This window comes from Ammospiza nelsoni, chromosome 6 (assembly GCF_027579445.1).
Source record: "Ammospiza nelsoni isolate bAmmNel1 chromosome 6, bAmmNel1.pri, whole genome shotgun sequence".
Lineage (NCBI taxonomy): Eukaryota > Metazoa > Chordata > Aves > Passeriformes > Passerellidae > Ammospiza > Ammospiza nelsoni.
Genome location: NC_080638.1, coordinates 15,249,846 through 15,274,417, shown reverse-complemented (window position 1 = coordinate 15,274,417; position 24,572 = coordinate 15,249,846). Strand labels below are relative to the sequence as shown.

The window sequence follows — 24,572 nt, the reverse complement described above, 5'->3', positions numbered from 1 at the left end:
GGGCTTTTTTTGTTGTGGCTTTTTCTTTTCTTTGCTCTGGGTGGTCTGACTGAAAATGTGAGTGGCATAAAATACACTAGTAAATGTACTTTGAATTTTCAACTTGTTGCATTTCTGTGTTCATGCTGATGTGTCTAAAGCTGTTAAGGGGTGAGAATATTAATCTACATGAGCACTTTAAAAGTTATACAATAACAGCCTTATTTTGACCTCATCTACACAGTGTTTACACTGGTGTTGGTTTACAGCATATGTTGCAGTTGCTTCTGACTTACACTAGTATAAATGAAACTGGAACCAGAAACTTAGTAAAAATTTGGTTGCTGAAAACATCCATTTTAAACAACTTTATTGAAAGAAAAAATAGAGCTAGGCAGTCTTAGACATTTGAAAGTTGTGTTTTAGCTTCTGTGTAAAAGGACAAGGGCACTCAGCAATTTGTTTCTTTATTGCGTGCTTCTGAATCTGTAGATTAATCATATTTGTAAATGCTTCATTTATTTCAGAAGCACATTTACAAACAAAGCATGCAATAAATTAACATGCAAACTCAGTTAAAAAGCATCATAAGGAGGCAGGGATCAGATAGTTTTTACCCTAGCTATATTTTCTGGTGAAGTTTTGTGAAATATTAGGGAAATGATTTTTTTTTTTTTTCTTAATGCAAAGGATGAAAAATGAAAAGAAGCATATACTCCAATTCTTATGTCAACACCAGAATAAGTAAAATGCAAATTAACAGGAATCCTATTGCAGATGTGGGGGTAGCTTAGCAGCCACCATTAGATGTGGTTTCAGTGAGGGTAAACGTTCCTTTTAAAGAAAAGGTGATATTTATCCAATTGCAGTTAAGGTACCTTCCTTTCCTGCTCTTGGGAATGCTACATACAGCAGATTTCCAGTAACCATGGCAGACAACTCAGATGGGAAAGATTTTTATTATGCATAGCACAGAGGTTATAGCAGTGAGTAGTAACAGCAAAAGCCAGTCAGACAGTGAGCATGGAAAACGAAAGAGAGATTTGAACATGGTCCGGGCTTGCAGGAGGGAGAATGGAGATGTACTCTGAGAAAGTACAATATGAATGCTGAGATGAGCTGGGTTTGTACTGCTGTTTGTAACACAGCTGCAGGCAGGACAGTCCCACTGCAGCAGGCACCTGTGGGGCAGCAATACCAGGGATGCAGGTAGGGGTGAAAGTGCAGCTGGTGTTGCTCTATTGCCCTGTTCAGCTGCAAAATAAAGAGACAGACAGCAGTAACATCACAGAGACATCTGATCTATTCTAAAAAGCATGGATGGGCATTTCTGGGTCTAAGCATTAAATAATTTCTATGTATTACTGACCAACAGTAAGCGAAACCTCTTCCTCTGTTTTTCTTAAAATGCATTATTACACCTCTCCTCTTCATGTCCCTTAAAAATGCAATACCAGTGTGGTCAAAAATAAGCACATGGATTAGCTGGTCTGGGCATCTCACATTAATCCTGTTCAGCCTATTTGCCCCCACACCTCAGAAACTCTTTATTGGTATCCTATTTTCTTGTACTATCTTCTGCACCACTTATGGAGTTTAATTTATAATGAGAAAAGGAAAAAAAAATCCAATCCCCAACAACCTAAAAAGTATTTTCAAAGGGGTGCCTAAACTGAAAGAAAAAATTGCATGCTGAACAGTCTTATTTACCTGAAAACATTGTGGAGAAAATCATGGACTAACAAAACAGGGAGTTTGGGTAAGAGAATTGTTTACTCTGAAGACACTTGAGTGCAGTAGGAAGCTTTTAGAAAGTCACAATTTTAATTTGTTTCAGCTGCATGTGTCTATCTTAAAAACCAGATGTTTGTAGGTGTCCTCATTTCCTTGATGTGGTGCTGCTTTTATGTCTAAGCTTTTCTTGAATTTGTGACAATGACCCCCTAAAGACAAGAAAGCCGAATGTACTTCACTATGGTCTCCTTCCTTGTAATGGAATTTTATTGACAACTTTTGGGCATCACTTTCTTGCTATCAGTTACCTAAAAAGGAGAATTTACTGCTGGATAGCTACCTTGCATACAAGAAAACCTACACCCCAAAAGAGACAAAGTGAGAGTTAATGCTAAGAGTTTTGTAAAGAGATTAAAGGTGAGGAATGAAGAGAATAAAGGAAGGAGAAAAAATTATTTGATAAATAGAAGAGACAGAGAGAAATCCAGCAATAATAGATGTGAGTGATAGAATGATTTAAAAAACATTTTATATTTGTTACTCAAGTGACCATGATTAGCCCAGCTGCCTTGCAGACTTCTTCACTCAGCAGCAAACCTGTTAAATGTATCATGCTCAAAGTACAACTCCTGATAAAGGTGGTCTGGCCAGAAGAAGCATTGCAGAAACACAGGTTTTATGTGTCCCAGGAAGTAATTTAAATGGAGACTATCCAGGAGTACAGCAAGGGAATTGTGTAAATGGATGGATCTAAGAACAGAGAAATTCTGAGTCAGGGATTTGGGAAACAAGAGGAAAGCATGTTCTACACATATATATATATATTTTTTTTTTTTCAAATGCATGCATAGTTAAGATTATTTGTAAAAAATCTATGTATAGAAATGTGTTATAGATATACGTACAGATCTGTCTATTCTATATGTATCAGTGTTTATGTAGAATATGCTTTTATATTTGTAACATGAAATACATAAACATAGCTGCACACTTATAAATTTATAAATGTAGAGAAATTGATATTAACTTTTATCAAAAAAAGTTCTAATAGGAAAGCTGCTTCTTGTTAAGATGTGTGACTTTATCATGGCAGGTACTACCCACAAACTTCCACCATCCACTTTTTAGGAGAAAACAAATTTCCCTAAAGTCATCATCTGTATACTTAAACATTGTTGACATGTGGACCTGGTGCTGGAGAACTAGGGTGCTACAGGTACACACTCTAAAATATTTTGCAGTTGTTTCCTGTGTAGGAACACCAAAATACTGTGCTTCAAAACGGAGCATTGTAGCTTACAGGTAAACACAGATGTAAGAACTGGAACTGAGCTATTGAAAGAAGCTTTTTGTCTTCTGCTCAGATTTTGGAAGCCTGTTTGGAAGGGCATTTTTGTAGAAATCTTTCTCCTTCTTCCTGATAACCCGACCCAATGACCAAAATTATGACAGGGGTAACTTTCTGATGTGGCTGTCACTAGGACATGACATTGCAGCTCACAACTTGGCAAGATTTTATTAAGTTAGACTGATCTGTTGGACTCTCTACCACCAAGTTAGCCCTCATCCTTACTCCTAATTTTTTTTTCTTTATCTCTTTCATTCATCTTACAATTAATCAAAAGTGTCAGCACTAACTAGTTCCTACTTTGTGAAAAAAGTAGCACTTCAGCTGCTCCTGCAAATTCTTTCACCCTCTGAGCAGTGATTAATATACAGGTTTAAGAAGAATATTTAAACAAAACCTGCAAAAAAAGGAAAAGAGCAAATATGCAAGCTAATGGTGTACCCTGAGGTGAGCGAAATGCATTTTTTTAACAAGCCAAGCATAGCAAAAAAGCTATTCTACAGTGAAATTAATAATTACCAGAAAGATTTGCTAGCATTATTGTTGTATCCTTTATGAGAATATGAGTAACATGTTTAAAAAACATGGGAAGTGTGAATCAAAGCCCAAAGATTCAAAACGGTCTCTAATTTTTAATGTGAATTCTATTCATATGCCCCTGGTGCATAGACTGAAATACAGTCTGTGGATAACAACTGCCTTAGAGTGGTGCCACTTAACCTGAAAATTGTATCTGTTCCTCTGGTAGTATGGATTTCTAATTTCCTTTACCATCCTGTTTTAACAAAGCTTTAAGGTAGGAGGGCATCTTAGTGCCACATGTAGTAGGTGCCTGGCTATAATACATGATTTCAGCTCCAAATATTTTCTGAAGGCAAGGTTTGTTTATTAACTGAACCCCATGCTGAGATTCAATCAATCTAATACAGGCTTAGTTTGAACATTCAAACGTATGCCCATATATCTTGGGCATATATCTTACATAATGATGTTGGCCCCAGACATCTTTCTGGGTTTGTTTATGTCTGTTATGGATTCCCCTCATTATCCATGCTGTTTGAGGGATTCCCTATGGATTCAGCCAGTTTATTGCATACTTTTTTAATTTTATGCCAAACTGAATGCTCTGAGTGGCAGCTCGTAGGGTAGTTCTGTTACAGCTTCCTCTCAAAGCCAGAGATGAATGCTGTGATTAAGGTTAAATAAAATAATATGGAAACCAACATGCTGCAAAAGGGTATATGGAAGAGAATGCCCCAGGAGAGGCGGGAGGGTTATAGAAGTAATGTGAACGATCAAACACTAAGATGTTGACTACTCTTCCTATTTCTTTTCATTTTAATTATGATTAACCATTAGAGCAACAATTCAGTGGTTTACATGAGCATCTGTATTAATAACACTGGGGAAGCTCATTTATTAAATTTCAGTAGAGTGAAGGGATGTTTGAACATGCCAGTGCTGAGCACATCTGTGTGTGCACACAACTCCCAGTAACATTAACTGGAGGTGCACATGCAGATCAGCAGAGAATGGAGTCTTAAATACATAAAGACAAGAATGCTATGGGCCACAGTGTTCTTGGGAGTCCTGCTCTACTGGAGTAAATTTCTGAGGCTCTCCTCCTCAAACATTGCCCTTCTCATATTCAGTATATAGAACTCATTTGGTTCTTGTAGCAGAGTTTACTGGGAGTAATATATGGCCAGAAGAAACTCAGGCTAAAGGACAGGTTTTACTTATAAAGCCTTTGCATTATGGAAAAGGTTGTTTTCAATCTGAAAACTCAGATTTATAAACACTTAATTCATCAGTTCCCCGTGCCTTTCATTTGAAATAAACAGCCAGCAATATTATTTTAAAATAAGGCAGAAGGTGTAACAAAAATGAAGTAATGTTTTGAGAAATAGGTGATTGATGATTAAAAAACAGAGAGAGAAGGGGTGGGGGGTGTCAGTCCGGCATTCATTAGTCAGGCAAAACTTCGGTTTGAGCATGCATTAAGTCAGGAAGACCAGACAGTGTGTCTGGAAAATGATTCTTTCTTTGAGAAGTACTCTCTCAAAAATATCCCCTTGTTTCTTAAAACTAAAGGCATCCTTTGACTGACTTAGTTGTTTTATAGCTATTGATGCTAGAGAAAACAAAAGAAACTTTAAAACCTGGAAACATAAACATCATTGAACCATCCCCTTTAAAAGGAAAAAAAAAAAAAAAGAAAAAAGGAGGGGCGAGGGGGTTGGTGTGGCGGGGAGAGTGAAAAAAAAAAAAAAAAAAAGAAAGAAAGAAATCACAGTGGATGTTTTCCAGGAGGGCACATGCTATGCTGTGTAAAGGGGGTTAGTGTAACAAGAAGTCATCTATTCTTGATTTCTTGAGACAGCTAGAGCTTTGTGCCTTGTGTAGTTTCTACGTTTTAAGAGCTTGTTCTGTGTAGCAGAAATAATACAATAAATGGGTTTAACCACATTTGTCTCAGCTAGACAGTCTGCTTTGTCAAAGATTGCTGGTACAACATAAACAAATTATGTGTTTGTAGCGCGTTTCAATGAAAGCCTATCTAACAGAGCGGAGATTGTGTTTCGGCAGCTGTAGATTTAATCTCCTACCTGTCAGTTAAAGCAGGCATTTCCTGAGCAGATAAGGCCTGGCTGCGGAGGGGGAAGCGGCCACAGCTGGACAAAGGGCCATTGTTATGGGGCTCGCAGCCCGCGCTCTCGGCCCCGTCCCGGCGGGCGGAGGAGCCGCGGCTGTGCCGAGCGCTGCGGCGGCACCGGCACCGACACCGGCCCGGCCTGGCTGCGGCGGCACCGGCACCGACACCGGCCCGGCTGCGGTGGCTCCGGCCCGGCCCGGCCCGGCTGCGGCGGCACCGACACCGGGCCCGGCTGCGGCCTGCCCGGGCTCCGGCCCCGCTGCCGCCGGACCTGCTCCGTGCCCGCCGGCCCAAAGCGCCCCTTGGGGGTTGTGACAAATCGGGGAAAGGCAGAAAATGCAAGGTTGGCGTTCCTGCTGGAGCGCCTGGATCCTCTTCTGCCGAAAAGGCAGCGCGGCAGTGTGGTTTTGTATCCGAGCCATGGATGTTGCTGGGGTTTTAATACCTAAAGTTGGATGGGAAATACCCAGAAATTGTCAAGATTTCCTGGTTTGTTTTACCTTTCTAATGATTCTGTTCTTTCGCAATGCTTTGTAGATTAACTGTAAATGCTGTAGAAGCATTTTACTCCATAAAATGCACTGGAGTGAGACAGTTTGTGTAGGAAGGTCGCAGGCTGTATGGATGTCACTGGAAGTTTACAAACTCCGGTGCTTGCTCCCAAATTTGCAATAATTACCATGTACCAGCGGTGGCAATCACCTCAGTCATACTGTGTAAACACGCCAGCTCCTTGGATCCTTTTCTGAGTAAAGACGGTCAGATCATGCCAAAATCTGAGGAATCCTAGGAAGAGATGGAACAAATTAATTTTTGTATGCAATCAGTATTCTGATTTGACTTTGATCTCTAGACACAGGAGTTTGCTGCATTAAGCTAGTTCTCCACATAATTGCCTTTGATAACCCTTTGTGTTTCGATCTAAACACTCCATAAACATCATATGATTTCTGGAAGTTATCTAGGTTACTATTCTGCATTAAATAGCTTTCAAAAATATACAGGAGCAGGAATATTCTCCCTGGATGTGAGTAACTCCTTTGACCTAGTCTCTTGAATATTATGCATTTAGGCTTGAGGAAAAATAGCAACACTTGCCTCTCCTTCTCTTTGAATTTATTCTTCTTTATTATAAATACCAGTAGGAATTAAACAGAGGACTGGGTGGAATGGGAAAAGTATCCCCTTTTTGCACCTGTGCCTCACCTCCACCCTTGTATCCTGCTATTATGGAAGTGTTGGAGGGCTAAACTCTGCAGTGCTGACGTGGACCAGCTCAAAATTGCCTCCTGCTTTTCCATGTTCCTCCTCAGCCCTAGCTCTGCACCTCGGGTGGCTCTTGGTACAGCTGTGGGGTGAGATGGAAAGGTTTGCAAGCAGCAGATTACAAGGGAATGGGTTCCTATCCGCCACGCATCACCATTTCTGCCACTGGAAAAGAAACCCAGGCCTCTTTGAGGGTCCTCCTGTGTAAACTGTGGCTGTAACACCCTCTTCTGAATGAGTCTTTGAGCTTGAATTAATTAATACTTGTAAAGTGTGTCATAGTCCGTATGTAGTCCAATATATTCTGTATTTGTTTAAATATGTTCTATTTTGTTGCACTTTTTTTTACCTCTACAGTGCAAAAGGACTTTTTATCAGAGTCATTGAAAGATTTTTTTTTGTTTGTTTTCCTACTTCTGCTGGACATTCTCTTTAAAGTGAACGACAGTAATTCCTTTAGTAACCATCAGTTTTGTGGTCTGACATGATTTTTTTATGCCATACATTGAGGGAATTAGTTTCATGTTAATAACTAGTGATGATTCAAAAAGAAGAATTCTGTTTTGAAAAGATGTATGGGGAGAAACTCTGCTCGAAAGTAGCAATATCATACACAAATTTTAAAGCATCTTCTGCTCTAAACATTTCCACCAACAGAAAATGTCAGTGTACTCCAAAAATCTTGCATATTTTGATATCACCATTAAAACATAGCTAATAAGGGATTTCTAACATAATTTATATTTAGACTTGAACTGAAGTAATGGAGCTTTCCTGTATAAAAATATCAACAAGTATCATTAGGCTGCAATATTTTTCTTATTTTGGCGTGAATAAGACAAGGTGCAAATGAGAAACATACATCTTCACTAGTCTTTGGAAATATCTGAAATAATTGACTTGCTCAGTCTTCTGTGATGGCTTGGTGACCACTAACTGTGACAATTTGCATAATAGTCAACTCTTCACTTCTGTAGAGATAACTGTTTGTATCTGATTAAAATTAGGACTGTTTTAGTTCTCTTGACTTTTCCAGAAGTTGCAGTAATAGAGATTTGCTGTTATGCTTTAACCAAACAAATGCACACATGGGGATAACAATATGCTGAGTTTATGCAGATTTTACAACACAAATCTGAATAAAATACCCACTAATAGACCCTTAAGGAGTAATAAACACACATGAATTTTCCTTAGTTGCACTTTAAAGTGATTTTAACATACTACTAGACCTTAACAATAATATTTAATTGACAAGATTATGCATTTGTATGGATTGAAAAGGTGGTAGATCTCTAATTCCAAATGAACCATAAATTCACTTTTGCATAACATGTTTTATTTATTTCTCTATAGCAGAGATGTTCTCCATCCCTCCTAGTGAGAGTTTCTTAAAATACAGACAATTTAAATAGATTTAATTACCATTTATCATACTCCTAACTCCATGAGATCATCCTAAGTTGAATTCTATATTTCCAGATAGTTAAGGAGCTAGATAAAAACAGGGCAACGTAACGAGAAGCTAATAGAAATGAAATGCTATCTAGTGTTTGAAACTGTTCAGTTTTCAGTGATGTTGTCAGGATTTTTCTGTAGCTTCCTTCTTGATTTCCCAAGTAGATGGAATTTAAGTTTATTTAATTTCAAGTTTCAAAGTGGTGAGAAAAAAACATATTAAAAAATAAGGATGCTCTGTTTTGCTGTATGATCATGGTTGCAATTTTCACATTAATGTTGTGGCCACTGCAGTAGACTTAAATCTCCAAATCATGCTGATGCATTGGACAAATGGAAAAAATGATAGGGGAAAAGAAGGAAAATAGCAGTTACAATCCCTTTACAAATTCAATAGTGGGCCACATATTTTTTCCATAGTATTTCCAGTCTGAAATGTTCTCACTTTGCAAGTCTATGGTATCATTTTTACAGTTTATTTGCCAACACTTCCCCTGGGATCCTATTGGCAGACATTTTCTTTGTGGCTCATGTACTTTCACTGAGAGGAAACATTTTTCAATTAGACTGTAGATAATTAGATGGCAGATAAATTAGAACATAATATACACCCCCCTATACAGATAGATCTCCAGTGGTTCTGTATTGCTAGCAGGAGCAGAAAGAAGTCTCTGAATAATTCTCAATGTGGGATTGACATGATTTTCAGTGTCCCAGCTATGACAGAGTGACTGGGGGGTCACTTTGGGTCTTCTGGAGCTTCTTTTTCCTCCTCCTGCCAAATCACAGGTGCTTCCCTGGGATTGTTCCCTAGAGGAGATGTCTCACTTGAGTGTTTGGGTCCACCCTCACTTATTACCTTTGCATCAGGGGATGTTGGGCATTGATGGCCATTTAGCCAAATGAGCCTGGGGAGTTTATCAGTTACACTTCTGAGAGCAAAAGGCTCAGCCACACTTGCACACAAAGTAGCCAGGTCCTTCATTACTGAACTGGACAGCTAACCCAGCCTTGTGGTCCTTTGCTTCACCAGAGCAGCACAAATTAACAGTCACACCATTCAACTGCAGCCAAAGACATTTCCAAAAAATATTTTTTTTATTGTATGATTCCTCTGCACTTTTTCTAAACAGATTATTTCTGGGACCATGAAAAGGGTCAGCGACGGCATGAGTTCATTACAATATTGGCAGAGTTGGGGAGCAGATTTAAACTCAAACCTGCAGAAATCTTAGCATGTAGCTGCTTTTAACATTTACACAGTCCCTCTGACTTTCACTTATTAAGTTTTCATAAAAGAAGTACCTACTTCATTATGCAACATGTTTGTGTTCCTGCAGCACCCCCCAAAATGAAACTTAAATTACCAAAACTTCTAATATTTCTTCTCTTCCAAAAAACAACAAAGCCCAACACTGGTTATTGAAATAAATAAAAATCTGACAGTGATATAAAAGTAGCAGTGCCATGTATTGCATAGAGACTATTTAAAATGCAGCTGAGGTAAACACATATCATATACAGGATATTTAAAATCTTGCACTAATAGTTCTGGGAGCACAAACACTTCTTTCAATGCCATTAAGACTTATTTTAAAATGAATCAACCTAAAATATAACCTGTTGAGCTATCAGTTATGGCCACTATGTTCTATCATATGAACATTTTGAGCAATCTGAAAATGCACATCCTTACTTGATATACTGCCACTACCTGGAAATCTATTACACTGTAGTTTCTAAATGAGATACTAGAAAATTTCCGACACTTTTTGACTATGGAAATTCAAAGCTCTGTGAGAGCTTAGCTTAAGGTTGTAGTCCGGGTGTACCAATTACTCAAGAATTTAAGAAGCTTTATATAGAAATTAAAATTTAAACGATTAGAAGTCTAAACCTCCCTGTCAACAAGTTCTCACTGTGGCTGCAACATCACATGAACAAAAGGTTCTGTTCATTGCTATAGAAAAAATGTCAATTCAGTAAATTCAAAGATTGGTTTCTCAGCTAACTTGTGCTGGAATAGTCTGTTAGATTCAAAGCAAATCTCAGGATTTTTACAGTTTGAGAACAGGGTCCAGCGATCTAATTGGTTGAAGAAGGGGGTGGCAATGATTTTAAATAATAAGGCTGGATTATTGTAGGCAATTAGAGCATATTTAGCCATTCAAACTGCTTTATACTAGTGCTGGGTATAATAAAATAGAAAAAAAAAGCTTTAAAGAAGAGACAAAAAAATATAAAGATTGTGTTTGCTCTCTAGCAAAAAGATGGCACTTTTGCTCTTTACTGAAGTAGATTGTACAGAGAGAGGCAGCTTGCAAAGTTTGATCTTCTAAAGGAAGAGGAATTCATCTGCCATTATAGGGTGGGATTACTTCTGCTCTTGAAACCTGTGATCCTCACAGCTAAGCAGAAATGTGTGAGCTGCTTCTTTGCTTGCAGTGCTGCCACCCTTTTCTCTGAATGCCTTTACTTCTCTACTTGCAATGTTAGTTGTTGTAGAGGCAGCTTTGAGTTTTAAAGATAAAACTCTTCCTCCTCTTCAATCTTACTAAATGTGCTGTGCTCCTTATCCAAAAGAGGCAGATCATTTTAATTCAAAGCATTATTTTTGTATAACATAGCACTCTGCCTTACATTTTCCATGCAGAACACTATCAATGACTTTTTAACAAGGAGGATTGTTCAGCCAACTTCTGAGATTATCACTCACAGAACTGTGGGACAAAGCAGTGTAGATTTGCCCAGTTTATCAAACAGGCCACCAGCTTTTATTATTTCAGGGAGAATCAAATTGGAAGTTGCTTCTTGAACTAATCAGGGCTGATTTGCTCTAAAGTTGCTTCCTGACTTAGATCTCAGGCAAGGAAGTGCTGTAATCAGTTCCCAAGGGCCGTCAGAGTTGTGATGGGATATTAAAGGAATGGTACACTATCTTTAAAATGTTCCCTAATCCTGGCAGATTTTTGTGTTTAACACAGTTAAACCTGAGCTTGTTGTATAGAAACAAAGATTAATTTCATGAGGTAGCTTTATGCAAGAGTCGAATGTACTTGTGGCAGCAGAGCTGAATATTGGAGAGAATATATTCCAGTCTCCTCCAGGGTTTGTACATTCAGCTAAAAATACAGACTGGCAGAATTGTTCAAAATCAAAAATTTACTACCCTTTAAAAAAAACTCCAAAAAACAAAAACCAACCAAACCCATAAAACCACCCAAAAAACACCCTCAAAAAAAACTTCATGAAAGAGAAAATGAGTCCCCCTGAGTGTCTCTGTTTGCATATTAGCCCATAGCATGGGCTCTGCCAAGTTACTCTCTGACTGACTGCTGCAGATGCTCTTTCTCAAGTATTCTGAGTGAGATCTTTAGTGCAAGTCTTTGGGGACAAACAATAGCACCTGTTCCTCACAAGATAGCAGCCCAGTTAGTCCATTCATGTATCTTTAATGAAGCTCTGGGGCAGATGGCAAAAAATGGCATCATCAACGACTTAGCACAGAGGAGACAAAAGGGGAAAGTGCCGATCCAACAATGTGCTATTTTTACGAATGGGAAGAGACAGAGTCAGAGTGTTTCTTGGGCATCTGCTCCCGTCTTGGTTTTCAGAAAGACCTGAGGAACATCTCAGCAATTAAAATTTCTGGGCATGTAGCCGATTTTATGAAGTACACCGATCAACCCCTCCTCCCAATTTCTCCCACTCTCAGTAAAGTCAAACACATCATCTTCATAATAATAAAACTCTCAGGAATAGAAATTGTCAAAAATTAAGGAGTTAACTGGATTTTTTTTTTTGCATTCTTTTTATGTATTTAATAGTTGTGTGACCAGTGATACTTTCACATTCTCTTCCTTTTCAATGCTTATTTGAGCTTTTCAGTTGACCTGTGCTGAAAATGGACACCTATGTATATAATAATTCTGTGTGAAACCAACACTTATGTAGGAATAGTATTTCATATGTTCCAGAGGGAAGACCCGTGGGAGGGAATGGTGGCCTTTCAGTATGAGCTTTTTTCAATCTGTTTAAATCTCTTAATTTGAAATACAAACTTACAGGCTAAATGTAACCTATAGTGAAAGTTATGCTGATTTATATAGACTGAAGACCTACTCCTGAATTCAGAGTAGGAAGAATAGCAGATAGCCAGAACTTGAAATGGTAATTCCCCACACTTGCAGAAGTGCTTTTATTTGAGAGTTTAAACAAAATCTATAGAGCTGACTGGATCAAAATCTACAGGAATGCATTGTAGGATTTGGTTATGATATGTTTCAAATTATCTTTGTGACACAATGGAGTGAAATGTTGCTGTGGGTATGTTTGCACCTTCACTCAAACCACAGCACTCTGATCTCTGCTGCGTCTTGTGAGACTATGTTGGAGTCTTGTACCTTTGCAGCTCCATGTAAATGCTTTATGTGGGGTATATTTTTTATGATTTTGGCTCCATTTCATTAAATGTAATTTAGGAACTACTGCAAATTTTTTGCAAGTTGTATTGCATTGAATTTCTTCCTGTACGATTGCTTCTATCAGACAAAATGTGTGGTTTTCCTTTGCTGTGCTCCTGTAAAGCCAATGTATAGGAACACCAGCAGCAAAGCCAGCACCATTTTATCAGAGCTGAATGCCTGTTCTGGGCACATGGGGATCAACTCCAATCTGACCAAGTTTAATGCATAACCTAAAACACACAGCCAGGCTTACCTCAGCTAAAATGAGAGAAATAGCTGCGTAAAGCTAGTTTCTTTCACGCCCCAGTGCTATAGCAGTAATTGCACAAAGACTTTTTTATTATAAGTTGATTTTCCTGAGGAATGGATTCAAAAAGTACTGTAAAGTGTTTATTTTTTGCTTGACCTTTATTAACCTCCATCTTAGGGCTTTCCCAAGAGAAGAGTTGTTGGTAAATTAACCCTCATAGAGACACACAGTAGCATTTCTGCACTGCATCAATGGTTGTGAAAGCAATGGGGATATGACAAGAAAATTTGGCACTATTTAAACAATGTCATAGGTCAACATATGGGATTTGACCAAAAAAGTTTTTTAGGAATTAAATGCAAAAAATTGCTTGAAGTGTACTTTAAGTTTTTAATAGTATTTAATTCCACCAATTTGTGGTGCAATGAGGGAGGTTTTTTTTCTGCCTAAACCCCCATTTTTTTCCTGCATTTACTAGCTTTGATATGTAAAGCATTATAGGTTTGCTTAACTGCTAACCAGAAAATATATAGTCAAACCCTTGGGTATGTCTGAGGTTAAGAAATGATGGATAAAAATTCTTTGAGATCCTAGCCACTGTCTCTGAAACACAGGTACTGTAAATTAAGGAACTAGGAAATTACCTTATGGATTTAACAGGCATCAGCTTATCACATAATTCTCTATATGTTGAATAAAAATGCTAGTATAAGGAGAAGAATTTTTTTCTTTGTGCATGTTTGTGGTTTTTCGATACATTTATTATGGTCAAATTAAATTTGATATAGTAGGTTTTGTTCTGAAATGGTCTCTGAATGCAGCTCCATAATTACCAAGCTACATGATAGCACATAAAGCTGTAAAACTACTTAGACAGACAAGCAGTTTATTTCTTATAGCGAGGTGTGTGTGGCAGAGCATGTTAGTTTGTTTAGGAGCCAAGATGTTGGAACCTTAAATCTTAAGAGTTGTGGTGTTGACTAGAAGACTCTTTAGTACTCTGGTGAGATTTTGAAATAACATACCTGAGCTGTTGGTATTTATGTGAACCATGTTGTAAGATCTCAGAATTAAAATTTTCCTAAGGTTATTAAAATCTGAATATCAAAGTAGATACTGCAGTGTTAGGCTGCTTTTAAATGCTCATCACTCTGCGACCAAAGATGAGAAAACCTGTGAAAAATTAATAGAAATAGATACCACACTGCTTTTAATAAAAACTTTGGTATGTTTTGTACCTTTTTACCTTGTGCCAGGACAGGGAATACTAATTAAAAGAAACTGAAGCAAGGTAATAGAGAACCAGGAAGAAGTAGGGAAACGTGCAGTTCACCGAGACTGTTGCACCTTTGACACTGAGGGAAAACAATGTTTGTGAGGGCTTTGATGTGATAATGTGAAGTTGGCAGGGATTGCATTAAGGGGAAGGTTCTGGGGGACTGTGTGAACGCAAGAACACTATCTGTGCTGGCGAAATACCTGTCAAGACAAATTTGTGCTATTTCTGATCAGAGGCTCTCTTCTGTTTAGCAGGTTCAGGGTCACATGCCTCCGCTCATGATCCCAATTTTTCCACACGACCAGCGGACACTGGCAGCGGCTGCTGCAGCCCAGCAGGGATTCCTCTTCCCCCCAGGAATAACATACAAGCCAGGTAAGCTCACGGGGATGCGAGCCTGTTGCTCATTTTAAAACACGAATGGTAACTCCTCGTGTGATCTGTCTCGTACAGATGATACACAACAGGCAGAGCTGGCTGGATATTATTGCAACTCCATTTGGAAAAATAGTCCTGGATTTATGGAGGTGGATAGACTATTGGTTATTGAACATCATGATTTTTTTAAAGTTTATTTCCACAAAGTTGTTTGCTTAAATATAATGCCCAACTTGCCTAGCAATTTGCATCTGCTCTGCCCTATACAAAAGCTACGTGTCTTTAATTAATTCTGTTATCTTCAGAATATTTGTGTTTTGTGGGAAAATTCTTGCTCTTTTTTTTTATTTCAATCCGGTTCATAAAAGGTTTCAGTAGTTCAGTTCGAGTCATCATTCAGACTCGTAGCAGGTCACATAACCTTGCAGTGAAATATGTTTTGAGATGATTTAGCAAATGTTATGATTTCTTTCTTTTTTTCCTCTGAGTTTACAGGACTCCTGGGGAATTCAATTAGGGATATAATGGTTTGAAGCTACTTTCAGAGCCTCCTTGTAAACAGGGCTTTAAATGTTTAAAGACACTTTGCCAAAGGAATTCAATGTAGGAAGATATTTAAGTAAATAAAAGTCAACCTTATTTTCATTTGTACATTCTTTGTAAGTGACCTCAGTCCAGAAGCTGCAACCTTATTTCGCTCATTAATAGTATTCTCTGTCAAGCTGCCTTTAGCATATTAACCTGATAACTAATAACTACAAAACATAAATAACTGGGATTTTTTTATTCATTAAATATGAAGCGTACAAAGTAAAGCATTGATCCTGTTGCCACCGATATTAGTGGTGCTTTTGCTGTTCCCTGACAGGAACAGGGTTAAATCCAATGTAAAGCCTCATAATAGATGATGTAAACAGCATGCTAATTAAAAGCCAGGTTGAACCTAGAATCTCTTCTAGCAAGTTTACTTAGTATTAGATGAAGTGGAGCCAAGCAGGATTTCAGCAAGTATTTCCGTTTGTCCTGCTCCCTTCTGTCTCTTTAGTCCAGAGATGTTCCTCTTTAAACACAGATTTTTTTGTCTAGCTATCTTACTTTCAGGTTTTGAAATCCCAAAGTTCTTGTCTGATTTTACAAACTGCACACCCATCTCTACCTCACTACAGTTAGGGACCAAAGACAAAGTGTTGCCAGTTGTGGAAATTACCTAAAATACCCTGATTAAATCTTATTTCTCACAGAAAAGAGAAAGAACATGCTTTCCTTGCTTTTTCTGTTTGAATATGAGAAGCTTTCTGAGTAGTGACTGTTAGTGACTAAGCTGATGGTTGTGCTGCCCCCTGAAAGGCATTATGTTCAATCGTGTTAATTTTGGCTCAGAGATTTCTGGGTACAAGTATGACTTAAGAAGAAGAGTTACCAGCATGTTTTCCTGAGCATGACTGATTTTCTGGACTTGTTCAATAGTGTTCCTCATAGTACCTATCTAACTTGATCCCATTGGCCTCCTGACAGGAGGTGATGCAGCTTTAGGGCATTTCCTTACTTCCCAGAATGCACAAAGAGAGATGTATAACAAAAGTTAGAAGAATGAAATGCAGGAGGAAGCCTAGGCCTAGATATCTTGGAAAGCAGTGAAGCTGTTTGCTGGTGTTAGAGGTTTAATTCCAGATGATGCTAGTTAAAAGCCAGAAGTAACAATGATCTGATTATAACCATTGTCTTTAAAGAAGATAGAATTTATACCTTTATTCATATATTTATATCTTTAATATATATATTTAATTCTACTGCATGTGTGGCAAAGGTATCTGGGCAGGTCAGTAGCGTCTGTCAGAGACACATTTTGAAAAAAAAATGCTGTAACTACACTTGGTATTGATTAATTCCTATTTTTGGCACTCTCGGCACAGTAGTTAAGGAATTAATGAAACTGGAGATTAAGCTATACTATTTCATAGAGAGGGTTCTTCAAAGTCATTTCTGAGGAATATTTATGAACTTGACTGCTACTACCTGTACTCTTCTACTTTAGTGAGAAATGAAACTTTCCCTTGCAGAACTGTCGGGTTAGACTTGCTGGTGCCTCTGAGGGAAGAGAGGAGATGGATTAACCCTTCAGATGCTTGCCAATTTCTTTTAGGTTACATGTTTAGCTTCTATTCTATTTTACTGCATTTTGACATTGGCAAGACTGAGTTTTGACCCTGCCAGTTTTACTTGACATTCAGAAAATACAGTGAGAGGCATTTCAATAACAGCAGCAGTGGGGACTAAGTATGTTTGAAACTGACTGTGTCATTTAAGGAATGTTGAATATTGTGTGCACAGTCACTTAATCTGCTTTGCCTGTAAAACAGGCTAGATATAAGCTGGCTCCAAAGTGGGAGCACTGGAGCAGTGTTATTGTGACAGGACAGCCAGGATGAGAAGTCCTGCCTTGGTGTGCAAGCAGGGGTACGACTATGTGTCCATGTTCACACAGAAATATCTTCCTGGGCTAAATTGGGAACCAATTTCATGGCTGTTTAGTTCAATGCCAAGGTAGCAGTTAGTGAGTGCTGCTGCAGATTTGTACACAAATGCTAGGCCTTGGAGAAATAAAATGGTATTCTTTAGCAAAATAGAGTAGTTTGTACACTCAACTGAAGGTCCTGTAGAAGAGAGGAGAGTTTATTAGGTTTTAAGACCCTTCCAGTGCATGCCTTGCTGCTCATGAACTTCTGAGATCAGCAAATTATTAGGAGCAGAAAACTTAAGGATTTCCTGATACTCAGCTGTGATAAAGCCTGACAGGAGAAACTTTCCTTCTGCCTGGCAGAATCTATAACACTGAGATGGCTGTAACCCTCCCCCCACAGTATTTTGGAGCTCTAGGAGGTGAAACAGGCCAAAGTTAGCAAGTGCTGATGACAAGTAATAATTGCATTAGAAAAAAAATCCCCAAAGTCCCATGCTTCCTTATGTATCTCAAAGTCATGTAATATAATTTTCCGGCATGGTAAGTACTAATTGAGAAATCAGAGCTGCATAGACCACCTAATTAATTTTTTATACATATTTCAGTATTTATACTGTATACCGGATTAATTAAAACTTTAGGGCGCTGTGCATCTCAAATGACTGTTGTGACTATTGACCTGCAGGCGTTTGACGAGCCTCGTAGAGTACCTGGTTGTGGGGGCTGCCACTGATTCCAGGGGGAAGCTGAGAGTGGCAGCTGTTAGGAAGCTAATACTTGCCCAGAGATGCTACACAGTTAATAGAATTATTTTGCATTCCGAGGAGAGCAAAGCAACTGCGCTGGCTTTCTGACTGTGACCACTGCACTTACTGCTTGGAACTGGTGGGCAGCATGGGTACCATTATACCTCCTCTCCCACTGCAATTTTCCCTTCATTTAGCTAAACACATGCATCCAGAAAAGTTTACTGGGCTGGAGTATCCTTGAACAAGATTATTGTGTCCCCGTCAGCGCCCTGGGTCAAGGGGACAACACAGTGAGGAGGATAAAGGAAGGGCAGTTCCCTCCTCAGTCTTTCAGTGACTAAAATATTACTTTAATCAAGTTTTGTGGCTGAGGGGGAACAGGGAAGCAGGAGGATGATGTAGTAAAGATATAAAGCAGTGCTAGGTAGGAGCCAGACCATAAGCAGAGCAGATCTCAGAGCTATGGTTTGCTCTTAACAGAGGGTAAGAGGGCTGATGTCCATGCCAGTTGCTTAATGACACTCCATGAGACTTCAAAATCTCTGATCACTTTTGCTTTAAAATGTCCTGCAAATATTTTGTACTGTTCCATTTCTTTGCCAGATCTGGAAAGTATCTCTCAAAAAGATTATTGAAAATAAAGACATCGAGTGGAGTAAAACTCAATTTAGACAGGTTTGTTGAGTGATATGCTGCAGTGTATTTTCAAAGCTTTTTTTTTATATTTCATACAAGAATGATATAAACCCCATGATTAGACTAGCTAAGAAACAGCCCCTATCTAAACACATAGAGTATTTAACTTTATGCACAAAAATAATTTACAAGATATTTTGTTATGCTGCGATGCAACGTGAAAATGGAAACTGTTTTCCTAGGCTGGTGGCAGAAACAGAGTCAACATTTTGGCCTGGTTTCTGTTTATCATTGCACTGGGGCAAATCAGAGAAAGTAATATTATTAGGGAAAGCATGACAAACAAAACTGTCAGGCTTATTGTCATCAGGCTGGACTTCAGAACATTCCAATACTGTGAAATATTTGTCATCAAACTAATTAAACTCCTTGATTACTGTAGCTAATCCACATAACTCACATAATCTTGGATGTGTTGGATTTCTCTGATATCTGACATTGCAATTTCCATTTGGAATAGGTCTTTCAGAAGTCTTTCCTAAAGTTCTCAGGTGGTTTAGATTTTCCATATCTAAGTATTCTTTTTTTTAGGTAAGGAAATAGGCTGCTCTTCCTCCTGGCAGGTGAAAACAGGAGGCACACACCAAATCCACTGTGTACTGGTTGCCTGTGTGTCTTTTCATGGCTTCATGAGTCCTTTTTCTAATGGAAATTCCCCAGGACTGAGTTAAAGGCTGTTAAGTGTCCCCTGTTGGGTTTTACTTGGTTGGAACAAAGACTTTGTAACCTTGGGATTTGTTGTAGCAATCATATGTGCCTCAGTTCTAAATATTGGTGTAGAAGCTGGAAATGATGGCGGGCAGCTGGATATTGACAGGTAGGACTTTGCAGCGAAATATGGAAATTTCATAATTTTGCAAACATTACCTGCAGACAGAAAATTGTGGGGGAAGCTGGTTTTGCTGCAACATGAGAATGGCATTAAGGCAGACAAGGCAGGACAAACATACAACTGAAGGAGTGCCATGGGACAGGGGAGATGCTCCATGGTATTCCCTTAGTCAGTTACCTCTGTTTACATCTTCCTCAACGTTGATGGCTCTGGACAAGCAAAATTCATGCCCTGCATGGGAATACTGTGGGAGTGTCCCCCTCTCTCTTTGCAGTATCCCAACAGCACCTGAGGTACTCTTTGCTCCGTTATATCTGGAAGGATGGGGCCCTGGAATTGCTGACCACTTGCAGCTCTTCCAACTCCATTTCCTCTCAGTCCATGAATGTGAAGAGACAGACTTTAAGTTACAATCCCAAAATGGTGGGAACATCATCAAGCCAAAAGCTTTGTAACTCAGATGAGGAGAGCCAGCTTATGTCTTAGAATTGTGTTTTAGGAAAGACTGGTAATAAGGTAGCACCTTCCCCCTACTCTGGGTCTTACAAAAGCCAGACATCCTTCTTTCCTCACAGCACACAAAGCCTTGATCTGGAAGGTAAGTCTATACATACTATAAATAAAGTCTGCTAAGCTTCATCTCTTTATCCAAGACAAAAAGAAACATTTACATTATTTCTGTGTAGAATAACACAGCACAATTGCTCACTGCTTTTATTCATTTGGAAATGTTGCTCAACCTGACAAACGAAACAGAAGTCTGGCATAATTTTCCATGGCTTGTAAACACCAATTTATATATAAACAACAGCAGCCAAATGTAAATAGACAATCAGCACAGCATGGAGATTGAAAAGATCAGTTTGCAAAACATGACAGATTTTCTTCTTCCAGCATTCTTCTTACTCCTGGTTATCAAAGGACAGCACACACCAGTGCTTAAGGCAGACCTGTTTGAACATGTGCTCCTGCCTTTTGTACAAATTTAAAAGAATGGTTCCTCACGCAAGCATTCCAAATTGAGAAACAAATTTGAAAAAAATTGCTGCAATACATTGACTGATTTCTCGCCAAGACAGCTATGGAGGAGCTTCTTGATCCATTATTGCATTGAGAAAAAGAGGGGGAAATATGTACCTCTGTAATTAAAAATTAAATCCAGAGCGCTCCTTGCAATGCTCAGTTTGCTTAAGGGAGAAAGAAGTACCTTTGCTCTGCTTTTACTCCTCAGTGTCAACATAGTACTCCAGAGCTGAAGGAGTATTAATTTTTGTTCTCAGCACAAAGATGCTGCTGACCTACCAGGACTCAGCCATAATTTAACACACTACAATTAGGGCAAAAAGGGACAGTATTGGGTTTTAATAACTGATAAATGACATAACCCTATGAATATTCTTCTTCCTGCAACAAGAGACAGCACTGTAGCCAGCAGGTGAGCAAGAGAACACTACAGGGTGTGGTGAAGATACTATTAAATTAACTGTGAAGCCAAAAACTCTGTGTGCGTGTGTGCATGTGGGTATAAAATATCTGGCTATTTCAAACCATAGGAGCATGACAGCTGTGAAAAAGGAGTGCCGCAGGGAATTCTTTTAGAGTTTGGTTTTTTTTAAAATATGTTTGACATGGAAAATGTTTTAGTACAAATAAAGCAACTGGTATTGAACTTAAAAAGTGTGTGCAGAGGGGGAGGGAGAAAGAAGAGATTGCTGTGTGGAACAGGGATGAATAATTCATGATATTTAAAGAAAGAATGCCTCCGAAATGTTCTGCAAGGCAGTCCATGCTGATAAGTCGGATGGTTATTTTCCCCCCCATTTAAAGCATCATTAATTCAACATCTTTGTGATTTTTTAAAAAAAAAACCTTGTAAGATATTTCTGAAAGAAACATTATTTAACTTAGATTAGGATCTTATTTATTCAGATAATTTGATATAAATATCAAAGAGACGAGTGGAATTATTTAACCATAAAGAGACAGCTTAAGTACTTTAAGTACTTTAAGAATATAATCTAGAAGTCTTTTTTGTTTTTTTAGAAAAAAACAATTCTAACATCATTGCACACTAAAATCAACCTCATGGAATGGGGAAAATAAGAGGAGATATTTTGAACATTACTCCATAGGACACCAGTACAATATAGTGTGAGTGAATGCATTGTAGCAGAGCTCCATATGCAATCAGAATCCAATTGTTACTGGACTGTGTACAAGCACATACTGTGCTCAATGGCCTGATGAGGTATTATGGATATGATGCAAAGAGACCTTGTGGATTAGACATGTACAATTTATTAAAAAAAGTGAAACAACCAAACATTTTAACTGAACTGGATATAATCGAACTTGATGTGGTAAAAAGAAAGAATTCTGAGGAGTCTGGTGACTGCAAAGATTTTAGCTATTGTTATTTATTTGAGGGGTGACAAAAATCTAGTTCTTGGAATGTCCTGACTATATTATACTGGATTTCTGTATTTTCCCTTATTGCTACATTCTGCTTTCAGCATGGAAGATTTTGTGTAAAATAGACTGATTATTGTAAAAATACCTAAAAACCGCACAGCCTGTTGAAATGTAGCTTGCAGATAGTATATAACACTGATTTTAAATAAGTAACTGGAGCCAAAGTGATATGCCATTAAATCACAACTTCTTATCGATCACTCTATTCATTTTTATATTACAGATTACACTGCTAAACTATTCCCCACATTAGCTAAGAGTCCAGATGGCACTGTGTGCTGCACACCTATGGAACATGCATAGATATGGTATAAGACACCATGTTACAGTTCTTAATTTGGAAATTTTAGTACCTGAATTCTCAGGTAACTGAGCACCTGTCTAATCTATTGACTTCAGTAGGCCCGCAGATCTAAGACAAAATTAAAATTGTATTTCAAGCTATATTAAAAGGTGATTTAATTTTGTTCTTTTCTATGACTACCTTAAGGGAGTTGTCCCAAGACAGAGAATCCCAAAGGAAAACAAGAAACCTCAACCTGTGTTGAGTCAAATGGGTACATGTCCACTTGACACTGAAAAGAAATCACCCTGCATTAAACAGAACTGATATTTCTTGGGTTATAATAGATTCTTTTAATTTTTTTTAAGAAATATGTGGTGAAAACTAAAAAAAAATTTTTTGCTGTGGGAGCCACTGAGGTTTCCTGGGGTATCTCATCTGTGTGTCTGTGGTTGTAAGACCCATTTTGTGCCCAGGCTTCCACGCTTGATTTGAACATTAGCTTTGGAAATTAAAATCACGAGTATCATATTTATGTTTTGCCAGTTTGCCTACCAGCTATCTGCTAACAAAAAAAGTTCCAAGGGAGCATGGCAAGTCCGTGCCCAGCGAAGCCTTTTGTTTTTGCAGATGTTTGGGCTTAGAGGAGTGCTGTGGAGCACAGGCAATCCTGGGGCCTTGTTTGCACTTGTCTGCTGCTATTCTCTGCTCATTGTCTGAACCTGCACGCATTGTTCTCCCGACAGGTGATAACTACCCTGTGCAGTTCATTCCATCAACAATGGCAGCTGCTGCTGCTTCTGGACTCAGCCCTTTACAGCTCCAGGTATGTGCCAGAACAAAAAAATGTGGGATGGAAGCCAACATTTTAGGGGAAAACTGCTAACCAGCTGTATGCTAAATAATAGCCTGAATGTTAAATAATTTTTGAGCGCAGCCCAGGAGGATTAACACCTTATGTACTTACAGTACAGCAACGTGCAGCCAACCTTGATACTGTGAGTGAAAGACATTGTTCTGTGTGTTTTATACTGGCAGTTAATGGTATTTTTTTATTTATATGAACAGTTGATGGGAGATAAGTTCAAAGATTTTTTTAACTTTATTTTCATGTGGTTGCTCCTCTGTAGCTGCAATGCACTATCTATAATTGGAGCAGTCAGTGTATCCAAACAAAAGTGCATTATTGGGTTTTTCTTTTTTCCCTTTTTTTTTTTTTGACTGTGTGGTGCTGACAATACAATAAATTGCAAACTCTTTTAGCTTCTGTATTAAGGTAATCTCAACCTCTCTGTGCATTAAGCTGGTCAGAAGCCAAACATGGTTAGAGACTTAGTTTGGCCATTTATTTATTTTTGGCACATATAGAATGAAATGATGTGAAAGAAAGATTTATGTGCCATATTATTAGCTAGCTTCTTGTGGCAAGAAGTTTTTAATTTCAGAAGAAAAGACACAACAATGTCATAAATAATGAAGAAACAGTCAAAAGCTTTCGGAGTTAAAATGTGTGGAAAGAAAGTGACAGTGAACATGAGAGGAAAGGCCATTAAAGATGCATGTAACTATTTACAAGTAAACCTTTGAAACCCCTATTTGAGTTAGGTTAGACTCGGGTTCAGAAGCAAAGTAGGAATAAATTGTGCCTAGAGTAGCACAGTATTGCCATACTAATATCTAAATATCTACTTTGCTTTGGTAAAGCAAAGCTAGCTTTCTGTGGTTAATTTTTTTTCTAGAGGGGTCAAAGCAGATTAAAAATCCTTTCTTCTTTGCCCTATGTTGTTATTCTTGCCAAATTAATTTAGGATAAGTGAAAATGAGACCAGAACTTGTTCATGCACCCCTGCTCACAGGTCCAGAGCTGACAAGAAAGACTCCTTGAGCTTAGGTCTGACCTAACCTCAAATCAACATTTGAAAAGGGATACCCTGACTCTGCAGGCAAAGATCTCTGAAAGATAGGTTTGGGTCATAATAATATGATGTTAAGACTGTACCTTGGACAGGATTGAAACCAAAGGGAAGTTTCTCAAAAGGAAAAATAGCAGGTATCTTTAGAAAGCCATTTGACTACTTACTGAAGCAAAATTCTCATTAGCTTTAGTTGGGAAAATACTGTAGAAATCAGCTTTGTGAATAGAGAGACTATTTTTGCTGCCTTTGAAATGCACTAAAACAAATAGTGAGCCTACACAAGACTGCAAGGCAGGAAAGGATGAAAACTCTTCAACTGTCAAAGAAATGGGATCTAAACCACAGACAT

General features: G+C 38.4%; 1 protein-coding gene across 6 annotated transcripts in view; it reads left to right on the top strand.

Moving 5' to 3' along the window:
• SOX6 (SRY-box transcription factor 6) overlaps positions 1-24,572 on the top strand; it is a 257,653-nt gene that overhangs the window by 148,182 nt on the left and 84,899 nt on the right. For 4 of the 6 annotated variants that reach the window (XM_059473934.1, XM_059473931.1, XM_059473932.1 and 1 more), the window contains exons 7-8: positions 14,688-14,811; positions 23,054-23,133. In XM_059473934.1, coding sequence (XP_059329917.1) covers positions 14,688-14,811; positions 23,054-23,133 — 204 coding nt within the window. The remainder of the gene's footprint in view (positions 1-14,687; positions 14,812-23,053; positions 23,134-24,572) is intronic. The other 2 variants (XM_059473935.1, XM_059473933.1) reach the window with 1 other exon arrangement.